The sequence below is a fragment of the Chondrus crispus genome, genomic scaffold (genome assembly GCF_000350225.1).
Source record: "Chondrus crispus Stackhouse genomic scaffold, scaffold_42, whole genome shotgun sequence".
NCBI lineage: Eukaryota > Rhodophyta > Florideophyceae > Gigartinales > Gigartinaceae > Chondrus > Chondrus crispus.
In genome coordinates this window covers 1-13,961 of record NW_005179363.1, presented here as the reverse complement: position 1 = coordinate 13,961, position 13,961 = coordinate 1, and the positions used below count along the sequence as shown (strand labels likewise).

At 48.5% G+C, this 13,961-nt stretch overlaps 2 protein-coding genes; both read right to left on the bottom strand.

Moving 5' to 3' along the window:
- Positions 1–7,446: 7,446 nt before the first annotated feature.
- CHC_T00006461001 (hypothetical protein) lies at positions 7,447–7,716 on the bottom strand. Its single transcript, XM_005719052.1, has one exon. It carries the CDS (start codon positions 7,714–7,716, stop codon positions 7,447–7,449), a length of 270 nt encoding a protein of 89 aa, XP_005719109.1.
- A 5,537-nt stretch (positions 7,717–13,253) lies between these two features.
- Positions 13,254–13,452, bottom strand: CHC_T00006460001 (hypothetical protein). XM_005719051.1 is given in 2 exon segments: positions 13,254–13,260; positions 13,261–13,452. The coding sequence occupies 1 exon segment, from the start codon at positions 13,450–13,452 to the stop codon at positions 13,261–13,263; it is 192 nt and encodes a 63-aa protein (XP_005719108.1). The 3' UTR covers positions 13,254–13,260.
- Between the last annotated feature and the right edge of the window lie 509 nt (positions 13,453–13,961).

The following is a 13,961-nucleotide window of genomic DNA, read 5'->3' as shown; positions in this document are numbered from 1 at the left end:
GACGGGTGCCAGGTCTTAACCCCTCTGAGGGACGCCCTGGACACCTGTCCCAGTACAGTAGTACAGTACCTGCCGCCTAGTGCGTGCCGGGTACTGTACACAATTAAAATGCTAGCGCCATAATTACTACTACCGCACGTACGCTGCTACTACACGTGTGCACTACTGTACACGCGTGTTGCTTACAGACTACTGCACGGACGACAGGTGTGCTACTGTACACATGCGCCACGCCACGACCGGTCGGTAGACGCGCGCGCTCCCTACACGTGGGTACACCCGCCCACGTGCGCTCCGTGCACGGCCGCCCGGTTAATAACCTCCGCGCGCGCTCGCCGGTCGTTATGCTACACTCCTGAAGGAAGTGATATCGCCGATAAACTATGCAGCGTATAAATTAATGACGTTGAGCGCTGAGTTGAAGTTGAAGATGATGGATATGTTTGAGAGGCCCTCTTTAATGACGTTGTGGAAAGGTTGGAGGAAGTTCGCGTTTCAGAGTCAGAGGTCCATTCAAGCGCAGAACCTCCAGAACATAGAGGAAACGCGGAGCATAGGGTTTAACAATACTCCTTTCTTCTGAGGTGCAAAAGGCATTTAAGGAGGGTACGGATCTTGCACAGCGGACTGGGGTTTTGGTTGCCACAGGCAGGTTGCGCAAAGCAAAGCATGGCTTTATGGACGCATTAGGCGAGTAGAACAAGAAGAGGAGGACGCAAACTTTGAGTCATGGGTCATTTTCCGTGTGATTGCAATAAATGACTTCCATATTATTGCACATCGGCTGTACTGTAATGTTTGGTGCTTACGACACGGGTGTGCACTAATGAGCAATACCCACTGTAAAATAACGCCACACCAATATTTTCAATTCTGCACGCTACAGTACAGCACACGTGGTGCGCTGTAGAGCGATGCACAGAACATGCTGGAGGTTACCAGCGTACCTTCCAATTTCATCTACAGTACATGTCTGTTGCAGCCACGGTTTCTTCTTTCCTTTGCTACATCGATTGGTTGCAATAATGTTTTTATGTTAGAATCTTATAAGAAGCACTGTAGCCTATGCATTTATGATCGTGTAGAAAATTAGCTTAAAGAAAACGTTTGTACGGTTAGCCAACATTTTATTTTGTACACCATTACATGCATCAACAACTTGGTTTGCTACTTTTATTAGACCGATAGTCTTCATATGAGGAGAAAGGTTATTTTATGTTCTCTAAACAACGGAACTCGCGATATCACCTCTGTTTTTTGAATCCAGAAGGCCAGCACAGATAAAGCATTTGCGTGTCGATTCTAATGAAAGCCAACTAGATCATGCATATAAAAGTGTTGAAAAGAAAAAGTCATCTCACAGTAAGCATTTTTCTTAAAGCTAATTTTATACCAGTACAATGGCATAGAAACCAGGGCTTCAGTGCTTTCGATTCAGTTCCAACTTCAGAAAAAATGGAAAAGAGTCAATCTACTGTGATACTATGAACACGGATGGCCCTCTCTCCTCTGGGAGGAGGGCGGCCGGCGGTGACTTTATCTGCTGAGTTGTAGTGCCCTATGTGGCTGTTCCTTATCTACTGTGCTGACCTATCTGGATGGTACTACAGTGTTTGCAGTTCGTGCTCGTTGTCTGAGCGTCTGTTTTTTGGTTCTGGATGGAACCACACTCCCCCCGAGGCGAGGGCAGGTTGCGCGGACGGTGATGTTGTCCTCGTGTATGCGGTAGATCGTCACTTTCAACGGCTTCGTAAAGATGTCTGCGTATTGTTCCTTGGAGGGTATTTGCAGGATCTTGAGGTGGCCTTGTTGGACGGTGTCGTGTAGAAATTGGTACCGTACGTCTATGCATTTTCTCCGTTTGGTGGCGCCCATGCTTTTTGCCACTTGGGCAGCTGCTGTGTTATCTATGCGCAGCGTGGGCGTCTTTGTGGGGAGCTTGATCCCGTGGAGGAGGTTGTATAGCCAAAGAGTTTGCGTTGTGGCTTCCGCTGCCGAGGTGTATTCGGCTTCACAAGTGCTCGTGGCCACCACTGGCTGTTGCTTGACCAACCACTGGACCGGTGCGCCATTGACGAGCGTTACCATTCCGCTGATCGACTTGCGGCTGGTTTTGTCATTGGCATAATCTGCGTCAGAAAATGCTCGGATGTCGACGCTTTTCTTACGCCCTTTTGGCATGAGGATGCCCTCGTCCTTGGTGCTGTGTAGATATTGGGCGGCTCTCTGCAGGAGGTTCCAGTGGCGTTGGGTGGGGTTTTTGAGCGCCCTTGCAAGTGTGTCTGCTGCAAATGCGAAGTCCGGTCTTGCGCTATCCGCAATGTACCGGATTTCCCCTACGGCCTTGCCATATATGGTGGCGATGTCAGTCCGTTCTGCTTCGTCGTCTCCTGGGGGGTCCGTGCTAACGCCGTCGAGGTAGGGTGTCTTTTTTGCCGTTGCACACTGTCTGTGACAGTAGCTCCACTACACTGTCTATGTGTGCTGGCTGGGATATGTGTATCCCTTCGCTGACGTACTTGATTTGCCAGTTGAGATATTTCGCTGGCCTGCCTAACCTCTTGACGCGGTACTTTTTTGCAGGATGGCGTACAGTTCGTCGATGAGTTTTTTGTTTGTGGAGATTGGGAGAAAATCGTCCATGCTAATGTCTACAAAAATTCTGTCCTCACCGTATCGTTCGGTGAAGAGTGACGTATCGGACCTCATCTGCCTGTATCCGTGTTTCTTAAGATGAGCGTGCAGTTGTGTGCTGTACGGTGCGCGGCTGCCGGTGTGCCATAGACATTCCCTTTCAGTTGGCCATGTGTGGGCGCGCGTTTGTATTCCCCGTTGAATCTCTGCGGTTGCCATACATATAGTTTTTTGTATGCTGGTAGTCCTCATGGAAATAAGCTCCGGTGATGTCGAAGTGTTCGATCACTATGTCCATTGATGCAGCGAGTGCAAAAAGTATGCGTACAGTGGTTCTGTCGGCCATATATTTGGCGGTCTTCTCTGGGTCATAGTGGAGGTGGGTGTCATTCTGTCACTTCTTATCGAGCAACGCGCCTTGTGCTGTGTTTGGTTTTTGTCTCGTTTGTATCTGTAGGTCATGGTTGTTGGTAGGATTTGTTTTCGATTGCCGTCAGTTGTTTGGGACGTCCAATCGATGGCCTTCATTGCGTCGAGCTGGTCCAGTTCCGCATCGTGTGCTTGTCCCCATTTTTTGCGTCTGGGTAACGTCGTGCCTGGCTGAGTGTTTTCGGCGGCGGTGTGGTGCTGTGGACTGCGGTTGGGATGCGAGTGATTTTTTGTTTCCTCTTCGTTTTGGTCTGCGTGTTTTTGACCTTCTTTGGGCCGGGCGTATTTTTCTTTGACGCTTAGGTGTCGTCTTTGTGCATTTGTTCGCCTTGGGAGTTGCCTGTGTTTTTCTTTGGGTCCTCTTTGTTGCCGTGGTGTGGAACACTGCATTGACCGAGTGGCATGGGTCCTGCTGTTTGTAGTACGGCTTGAGGTCGACTGCACGAATTTTCTGATATTGCCTTGTGGCAATATGTTGGATGCAGACGTGGGTGTCGTCCAGGCCGTACATATATCTGACGGGAGTTGCCCGTGTGTAGAGGTTGGGTCTGTTTGGTTTTAGGATGGGTACGTAACCTATTTGCCCAAAGGTGAACAGTTTCCTGATTTGCGGTGGTTCACCGTACCTCGCTGTGTGGGGAATTCCCTTGAGTCCGTGATGATATGTGAGGTTATATTTAAATACGGCGTCCTCAAGTGCGTCCTTCCAGTGCGTGTCGTCAAGCTGGCTGTGCTGTAGCGTCGCTCTTACCTTATCCATGGGGGTCCGATTGATCATTTCGGCCATGGCGTTCTCCTGTAGGGTGTATGGCGTCGTCGGCCTGAACTCAATTCCTCGTTGGTGTAGTTTCTCTTGGAGGGCTTTTTGCAATGTACTCTTTTGCATTGTCCGTCACTAGCAGTCGCGGGTAGTGTCTGTGCTGTGATGCTATGTGGTCGACGGCTTCTATCAATGTGCTGGGTACTTGGGCTCTGTTTGGGATGCAGTATACCCACACGTATCTGCTGGCGGTGTCTATCATGGTGGGGAAGTACCGTGCGTTGTGTCTTGAGATTGGCTTAATGGGACCGCAGACATCCGACGAAATGCTGTCTCCTGAGTGTGCTGGGTGTTGGGTGCGTGCTTGTGGTCGTGTTGCTGTTTTCCCGTGTATACAGCCGCTGCACGTAATTTTTGCGCTGTGGTCTGTGAGACCTTTCGGACTTGCCGGTAGGAGTCCATGCTTGGACATGATCGTTATTGTTTTGGGGTGGGCATGCCCAGTTTTAGGTGCCATTAGTGGAGCAGTTGTTGCTGCGCTGTACGTTGGGCTTTCTGTTGTCGTGGTGCGACTGCAGTGCTGAGGGTGGGGGTCGGTGCAGGTCGTGCGGCGAAGGGAAAGAAGTCGTGAGTTATTTTGTGTGTGTCTTCGTCGTGGTGGCTCGTTTGGATTGCGGTTTGGGTCGTTGGATTTTTTTGGGGATGGTTTTACGTGTGTATGTACGTGCACCATTGGCGTGTGCTGTTTGCGGTTCGGTGACGAGTTGGTACTGAACTTGTCTGTATGTCGCCGACAGTGTGGCTGCAGGTAGCTTGGTTGGCTTGTGTAGCCATGCGTGCGTCCTGGTGAAGGTGACGTCACCGAATGCTATTAGATCGTGGACTGATAACAGATTGTGCTTGATATGTGGCGCATGTACGGCGTTGATGGTGATCTCTTTATTCTTCTACCGTATCTGTATTTTTCGAGTGTGAGTGATGCGTGTTTTGTGCCCGCTCGCGGTCTGTGTTAGTGTCCCGTTGCTCAGTCGCATTGTCGCATCGGGTTGTGCGGTGTGCGTAGGATGAGCTCCGGAGTCTAATATATATTGGTGCTTACCGTCTTGCTCCTCGTGTTGATCAGCGAATACACCTTCCAGGAATTAGAGGCGTTCATACAACTCGTGTATGTCGCTGTCTGCGTGGTCTGTGTTTGCTGTGGCCTGGTATGCCCTGGTGTTGGTCTGGTATCGGCGCGGTCTACGGGTTTGGCAGTCTGCCGTGTTGTGCGTGATGCTGCCGTGTATGTTGCACCATTTGCCGTCGTGCCCTTCTGGTTTGTCATATTGCGTTGGGGCTGTTGTCGCTTTCAGCGGTGGGGGGTGTCTACGCGGTTGGCGTGTGTACGTCTTCCGTGAATGTTTGTAGCTGCTGGGGCTCTGTGCTGGCGGTGCTCGTGCTTGTATGTGCTGGGCTTCTTGGATTGTATTTGTGAATTCTCTGATCGTGTTGGGTGGGTGTATCGCCAACATTACAGCAATGGTATGCATGTCTGTGTGTTGGGACAGTCCCTGGATCATGTACCGCACTGTTGTCCTTTCCGGGTCGATGTTCGGATAGCCGGATATTTTCATGCGGTGTCGGATGTCTTGGTGCTTTTGGATGTATTCTGTGAGCTCTTGGTTCGGACGGTATGTTTCGTTCCTTGCCTCAGCGTCCAGGATCTCATGGTTCTCGATGGATGAACTGTCTACAGTTTGCCTGAGTATGCCACAAATGGTATGGGGATCGTACCGTAGGATGTGTGGTGGGACGAGTTTAATGATCTCGTCAGTCATCCTTTGCATGATGGCTTGGCGGAGCAGATCGCCTTTTGTTGCTGTTGTGTTTCTTCGGCGGGGTCTGTGTGGTATCACAGCCCAGATTTGTAATTTGTACAGCACCGGCCGCCGCTGGTTCATTACAGGCGCGCGACTACAAGTGTGCTTTACAGGCTGATGGACTACACGTGTGACTTACAGGCGGACGAACTACACGCGGGCATTACAGGCCGACGACGTACTGTATACATTACAGCCCGGAGGTTGTATATGACAAGGTACAGTAGTAATGGCATAGTACAGGGCATAGCACAATAGAGTACAGTAGTACAGTAGGATGGACAATGTCCAAGACCCCGCGACCTCGGTTTTTTAAGCGACGGCGCTGGGCAATGACAGAAAACAGTCAAGGATCTTTTGGGAACGGATATCCTTCGAACGTGCGACACCGAGGGTCAATATAAGCCTCTGACTTAGGCGACATTGCCGGCATCTGTCTTGCGACGTTTCTCTGGCTCTATTGCCTTTACCATTTTCTTCTCCTTTTCTCTGTCGTTGCGACTATGCGGGTTAAAACTAGCCTCTACCCTAGGCGTTCCTCTGTCGCTCGACGTTTCTACTGCATTCCCTATTATACTTTTCCATCTGTCGTTGCGACTACGCGGACTAAGACTAGCCTCTAGCCTGGGCGTAATACTGTCGCACGACCTATTTCTCTCTCCTTACATTGTGACGATTGTCAAGTCGCGGGCTACGACAAGCCTCTAGTCTTGGCGGCACTATTGACATCTGTCCCGCTCGCTCCCTCTAGGAGTTTACGCTACTCGGCGCTCCGCCCGTTTCTGACACTTGTCTGTAGGCTCGGGTTCTCCTCTGTTTTGTGTGATCTTACACAACCCCTTCCAATGCAGGTCCCATTTCGGGTCCACACTTTGACCAGTTCGTCGTGCTTTTACAGTCGGCCGACGTACTTCCCCTTTTCTCTACCACCGCCCCAATCTACCGCGGGACACCCCCTATTGGTTGTTACCTCTTCCTCGAGCTAGGTCGTAGCTGGCGGCCGCCACTATACTACAGTCTACTTCTGCTTGTCTCGTGTTGGTGAGATGGGGTTGCGCATCAATGGTGCGTGCATAGGTCTCAAGTGCATCGTACCAGAATAGGAAGTTGGTGGTCGATTGCTTAGGGAGTTGTCCCTGGTGGTGGTGCACGTGCTGACTCATGTCGACGTCTGCGTGCGGTGTGAGAACGAGGCGGGTTAGTTGTGGCGTTAGTGGTGCAGTTTTCTGTCAGCGCTGCTCGTCGTTGTTCGGGTTGTTTTCTTGCCCCGGTGGCGAGGGTGGATGTTGGACGGATCGATGTCAGTGGTTAGTCGTGAGGCCCATAACCTGTGATCCCATGAACACCGATGGCCCTCTCTCCTCTGGGAGGAGGGCGGCCGGCGGTGACTTTACCTGCTGAGTTGTAGTGCCCTATGTGGCTGTGCCTTATCTGCTGTGCTGACCTATCTGGATGGAACCACCACATCTACCAAAGAAAATAGAAACCGTGTACATCAAAGTTGAAAAGAAATAAAATTGGCATATTTCAATGTTATGATAACACTTGGTCGAATAGACACTAGAAATGTCTAAGAGCATCACCACTGGTAGAAGCAAATAACCAAATAACCAAAATTTGCTGATTTGATGTCGATTGTCATCCCCACCGGTCCGACCAAATCAGCAAATTTTTGGTTCCGAGGCAAATATCGGAACCAAATATCAAGAATTAGGTTCCGCTTCTCCGTAATTTGGTACCCTAGACAATCCAGTTGTCCAAGGCTCACTGGTCAGACAAAAAGACTTCCCTCCAAAAAACATGACGAAGGGGTTTTGTGGCAAAACAAGCGGCAATCTCCCGCCATCTCTCCTCTTCAAATGCCACAAGACCAGCACGGATTTTATTGTTTTCCGGTAGGGATGCTCCGCACTGGTCGGTGAAGGCATCTCTGAGAGCATCCCCCCTGTTGGTCATCAAGCGCAAGCTCGGTGATGACAAAATGAGTTCCCCCTTTTCAGGCTCGCTACCCCCCTCTTCCCTGGATCCTCCCATCTATGGGACCCCAACACGTTCAGCTTCGGTTCCATTAACGTCTTCAGAGTCCGTCACTGCGACTCCTCGTAGGAGGGGACACGGGTGAGTACGAGGGTCAGTAAGAGCGTACTACACAGTATTTGGTTCTGACCGGTGGGGCCGTCCTTTTTGAAATATCAAATAACCAAAGAAGCAAATCACCAAATTCCCACCAGCCAATTGAGTTCTAGAAAAAAAGTGCCAAGTGTTCTTGTTTGGTCATTTGATCACCTACCGGTGGTGATGCTCTAAGTGAATCGAAAACAGATCGAGGATAATTGAAAATAAAGAGGATTCTAGTAAATATTTTGAAAATTCTCATTTACTCAATCAGTTCCAATTGCACAGTACAGTCGACCCTACGCATTAGTGCCGCCCTGTGTAAGGACTAAGAATGCAGCACTAATTCGGAGCGGCACAATCAGAAAGCAGAATCACTACCCGGCCAGAACTCTGTTATTAGAGTCTGCTTGCTGTTGTTGCCTTTGACCCTGTCTCTCATACCTAGCTTCTAGAAAAGCTCGTTTTTCGGACCTCAAGTGCGATAAGGCATTGCTCACACACTCACATCGCACTCCACACCCAGACTCTCCAAAGACCCAAACAACCTTGCTAACACTATAGCACTCGGTACGGCCCGCCTCTCCGTAATTTCACACTCGCCTTCTGCCACACAATCATCCATCATAGCATCACTGGCAGACTGATTCTGTAGCTCTCCACCATAATGTGTTGAATCGCAAGCATCACTAATAGAAGCTCCTGCCACAAGCTCATTAGTCTCGATCTCAATCCATTCCTCCAAATCGCAGGGTGCAAAGTCTTTGTTCCGAGCGTTGTAGCGGTGTTGGTCACAATTTGTTGGAGTAAAGGAAGAGAGCGTTTGATGTTTCGGATGGTTCGCTCTGAAATTTTGAACTGACGCATAACTGTGGTATTCGCATTCCCGACCTGCAGCAGATGCCCAACCTCGATTTTCTGTGCAATCGTAAGGCGCGTACGCTTCGCTTTGGCGATCTTTTCAGGAATCATGTTAGGGTCTTTGAGTGAGGTGCCATCACCAATTGAGCTGAGGTGCCATCACCAATTGAGCTGAGGCTCATGAGGAGTGGGCGATGACGACGTCGTGCATGACACGTGGCAGAATTTGTGTCTGCCGGTTTTTGCGGCACTAATTCGAGGGTGGCAATAATGAAAGCGGCACTATTGCGCGTCACCCCTGTACAGGGGGGGACGCGCAATAGTGCCGCGTTTGTTACTGCCTCCCTCGGATTAGTGTCGCCCAAGATTGGCGGACAGGGGCCACGTGTCACAGACGACGTCGTCACCTCCTTCTCCTCTGGCAAGGTTGTTTGGATCTTTGGAGAGTCTGGGTGTGGAGTGCGATGTGAGCAACACTTTATCTCACTCGAGGTCTGCGAAACGAACCTTTTTGGAAGCTAGGCATGAGAGGGAGGGTTGGAAACAACAATAAACGTTAATAACGGTGTTTTGGACGGGCAATGGTTCACCACCCAACTGATCACTGCCGCCCCAGAGTAGTGCTGTTTTTCTAGTATTCGCACAAGGCGGCACTAATGCGTCGGGTCCACTGTACTTTCATGGTACCAAAACACAGTAAATACCTGTGCGCGAGGTGTTCGCATGAAAGGCATAGTAGGGAGAGATCGAAGTCAGGACAGGTAACATATGAGTGATCCAGAAAGTTGGTTGTCGAGGTACCGTGTCCGACGCGAAACTCCACAGTACCGCAATTAGAGCAAGGGGACATTAAGTATTTTTATATAAGCACTGTGCGTTTCGTCTCTCGTAGACCGAATTATCCATCTCTTTAAAGATCAGGATAGAAAACATGTAAGTGTCTATGCCGATCTATGTCGAAATAATAGTTTAATGTAGTGTCGTCTCTACATTGTGGTTCTGAGTAGAAAACAAGGTGGGGTGTTTAGACGGGGAAGGGAAAAGGTGGTACCGCAAAAACCGTCAAAACTCTGAGAGCCCCAAACCTGCAAACACAGGTGTGTCTCACTTTTGACACCGACTCAACAAAAGTAAGTCACTCTGTTCATTTTCCAACGCTGAGAACCACGTAAGTTGATCCGTTTTTGCTGCACATAAAATTCAAACGCGTAAGAGAACTACACAGCCTTCTTGAAGAAATTAGCAAAATTTACGTGAAGGGGCAGAGCGACCTAAGAAAAGCTCTCACATTCACCATTCTTGAAGAAAACTAACCTCGGTACAGTAGCTTTCAATCTCACAGTGTATTGTGCAAAGGATCGCTGTAAGGAGTACCACGTATTTCACAGAAACATACTTTTATGTTTCTGAGTGATTGTGAGCTGCGACAGCAAACGCATCCCGTTTGCGTTGCTCCACACCAGCAATGTGTGAACATGATGAGTAAAACAAATGGATCATATATATTGCCTATCAGTGCTTAACGCTATGCAATTGTTGGAGAATTTCGCAGGGCTCTTGTAGGCAGCGGCGATGCCGTGATTTTCTGCATTTCATTCAATCCTTCTTTAAAATGCCAATTCAGCAGTGCAAGACAATTTACATACTCAGTTGCACCCCTTATTTTCCAGCTCGCTGAACAAAGAAACAATGCTTACATATGCCGAACTATTTGTATCTGCGAGCAACAGGAGCCACCGAGCATATGCAAAATGCGAAAGTCAACGGCAATGAGTTGACTTGAACAAGAAAATTACACTATTTATTTTATCTTCTAAATTAGATTTCTGATAAGCGATGTCTGTATGAGCTTCTGGAGCTCTGATCAGGAGTATCTGTTGAGCTTTAAATTACATATGACGTAAGACAATCGAGCCCCTGAGTGACATTGCATTTCTCCTCGTGGTTCTTCGAAATGTAAGCTTGGATTTGGGCACCCTCTGGCGACTGTCAACATCTCTTGACTAGCACAAGTGTTGTCTATCCTTCCGGATGCACTAGTCCTAGTACATCCGGAAGGACACCATCCGCGCTGGGAGTGAGCTGGAATGCTCGACTGCTGCGTGCATCTCGAGTAAGGCATGATGTAGAGCTGTGGACAGCCTGCCCATCGAGCTAAATATGTTCTTGACGTACGAACTTCTCTCTAGTGTTACATACCCCGTTGCTGTGTGAGTAGTGGTCTTGAATTCCAGAGTTCTTCTCATTCGACTGTACAATTTACTCTTATCAGTAAGCATATGTGTACAGTATGTGCAAAATGGGATATGGGATACATGAATCGCCAAGTTCTGAGTGGCTACATGTGCATCGATTACATGAAATACCAAATGCACGGATACGTTTAGCAACTGAAGGCACAATATAAATTGCAATGCCATTTCAATCATGTTTAAAATATAGAGATTTCTTATTTATGCTGATCAAATTTTCGAAGCTTCACAAACAGACAGGCGTGCAAGGGACGCACGAGCTGCATATACCCATGGCAATCTGGGAGTCATTTACAGATTTGCGATTAGAATCGTATCGCTAAGTGTGGCACATGCCGTCCGGCATGTGCAAACTCTGTTTTTAGAATTTTCGCGAGTTCACAGGCTACACTACAGAATCGCGGAGACAATTCGAGGACGGAAGGATACTTCCAAGTAGATGTTTTGCTGTCTAAAAGTAGACAAATTCAAGAAAATTGGACAGCGGCGCGACCCGAGCTTTCTGATCCACATTAACTCCACCGTTTGCGAAAACCCCGGTTTCGTACAGTATCTGCAATTCCCAACCGGTTGTCGTTAGGGGCGGACATCTTTCTTGTCTCCATAGACTGCCCCGGTTTCCAAATTATTTAACGGAAGCTTGACCAAAACGGTGATGGCGTAGTCAATGATTTGGGCCTTTGACTTTACAACCAAACCAGCGGGTGGCTCTGGAAGGACACGTCGAAGCAGGTCCATTTTCTCGTTTAACTTTGCCCTCGAACGCCTTGTGTGAATTTTGTGGAATTCACGTCTTCTTCGAGTCCTTGTATCTTTGAAAGTCGGAGCGCGTCTAATTTCGCTGAAAGAAGGGCTTTTGTAGGCTGTCTGATCTGAGATGTTTAAAGAATCACATTTCGAAACGACGTCGTCAGGCTTAGCAGTTTCGTCTTCTCCACTGATAGCAATTCTTAGATCTGTAAGCTTCTCAATTTCCCTAGTCTCGACTGGCATGAAGTCTTTCATTAGTTGCAACTCATCTGATTTTGGGAAAATCCAGTGTTTCGGAACAAAAGACTTGATGGAGAGATCAAGGCTGTCTCCATCGACTATTTGCTCATCTTCATCTGAGTCCGGTCTCTCCGGGGAGCAGGGACTCTGTACTTCTGACAAAGAGAGAAGGTCAAAAATAAATTTGTCATTTGCTGTGGCGGCCTTGCGGTTACCAGAGAAATCGAAAGTGCAATCTGGAATATTTGGCAACTGCATCTCATCATGCCCGTCGGAATTCGAAGGAGATTCTCTACGCTGATATTGAGGCGTGTAATCCAATCCCAATTCTTCACATTGATTTATGCTCATCATTGAAGGCTTCGCAATCATATCGACCACCGGATAGTTGCTGTGTAGACTTTTTGCTGCGAATGTGGTTTGCGTTCGTTATCTTTTCCTCCTCTAGGCCATACTTGCTTGTTGCAAATTATATGGTCTCCTAAAATAGGAGTCCCAGTGGCAAGTTTCTTGACTGAATGTTGTATCGCCGAGATCGAGTCGATGGTCGAATATTGACACCTAAGCCCAGCTTGCATAGAGACCATGCACAAACTCAAAGACTACAAAAATGGAGTAAATTACTAGCCGGATGAAGAATCGGTGATAATAAGATACATTGATTTTTCGATCGAAATTGTATTTCTTGCCTTTACCCAGAGTTTATCCGTTTGAATTTTCAAAGCTGCTGCAGGTACAACACAAAATTTCTTTTTCGAGAAAGCGGTTGGCCCGAAAAAGGAGTATGGGGCTCCTGATAAGACATTAAATCCTGTACATGAAAGTCTAACGGTGCTCTTCGGTTTAAAAAGGGAATGGTCTCAATTCACAAATTAGGAGGTCAGATTTTTTCCCCTGAAGTACCACTAAAAGGACAAATGGCCGATTTGTGCTGTTCCCGGCCATGAACATTAGTTGCCGAAGTGAAGCTTGAGGCCTAATCATAAAACTCTCCTCCTGGAGAAGTCAGGTGCATGCGAAAACTCAGGCCGCAGCCCTCAATTCGCAGTACAAACATCTAGGAAAGATTTCGAAAACTCTTGGACTGAAGAAAGGCCTGCATAGATTTCATCATGCCATCAGATGCTTCTGCAGACTCGGAAATATCTCGGCACTGCTTTACACACAGGTTGGACCCAGGCGCCTAACTACAGCGCACGAGCCAAGGAGAGCGGCATTCATAACACCATTGAAGCCAGGGTGAGGAGCTATAAAAGTCCGGGCACATTCCCTCGTTTCGGTATGCTGTGACTCTTGATTTTGCGGTGGCAGCTGGCGTCAAGCAGCCTGAGTAGATCTAGAAGCACAGAGAAAGGATCGATTAAGATGCCAGTGCGCGAAGCTTTAGTGCGGGATGGAGAACGGGGAATAGTTTAGAAGGGTGGTTTCTCCATGAAAGGGGATTGAATGTCTTCTTTCTACATGGGAAACTCGCTGTGTCATGAGCTACACTGGGAAAACAAAATCGGCGCCTGAGCCATGATCTCTTGGCCTGGAGTGACACTTCTTGCATGGTAGAAGCAGGAGTTGCATTCGAATGCGATGTAGCTATGTTTACAGTCAACTGTGTTAAATTTTGCAAGTGAGTGCCTGATGTGTACGGAGGGAAAGTTGCTTGCGGCGGACCAAAACTCTCGGTGTGCGTGGAGGAGGGCTAGGATGGCTGAAAAAATAGTTGGGATACGCTAGTTGGAACTTGACTTTCTCTTCGGGTTGAGCAGTGGAGGAAGGGACTGGTTGTTGTGGGCAGTTCTAATGTGCCTGCTTAGCGAAGATCGATGGCCGAACGATTTTTCACATCCGTATGGACAGGCGTGCGGTTTCTTCCGTTCGTGAACAGTTTCAACGTGAGCGTCCAGATGTCCTTGTCGCTCGAAGCCCTTGTGGCACTCAGTACACGTGAAGCGCCGATCGGAGTGGGGCTTTGCGGTTGAGGCGGAGGATTTCGAAGAAGCTCCAGCTCCACGTGAATTAGTCCCCATAACAACGTCCCAATAATTGTGTGTTGATGAGGATTGCGAC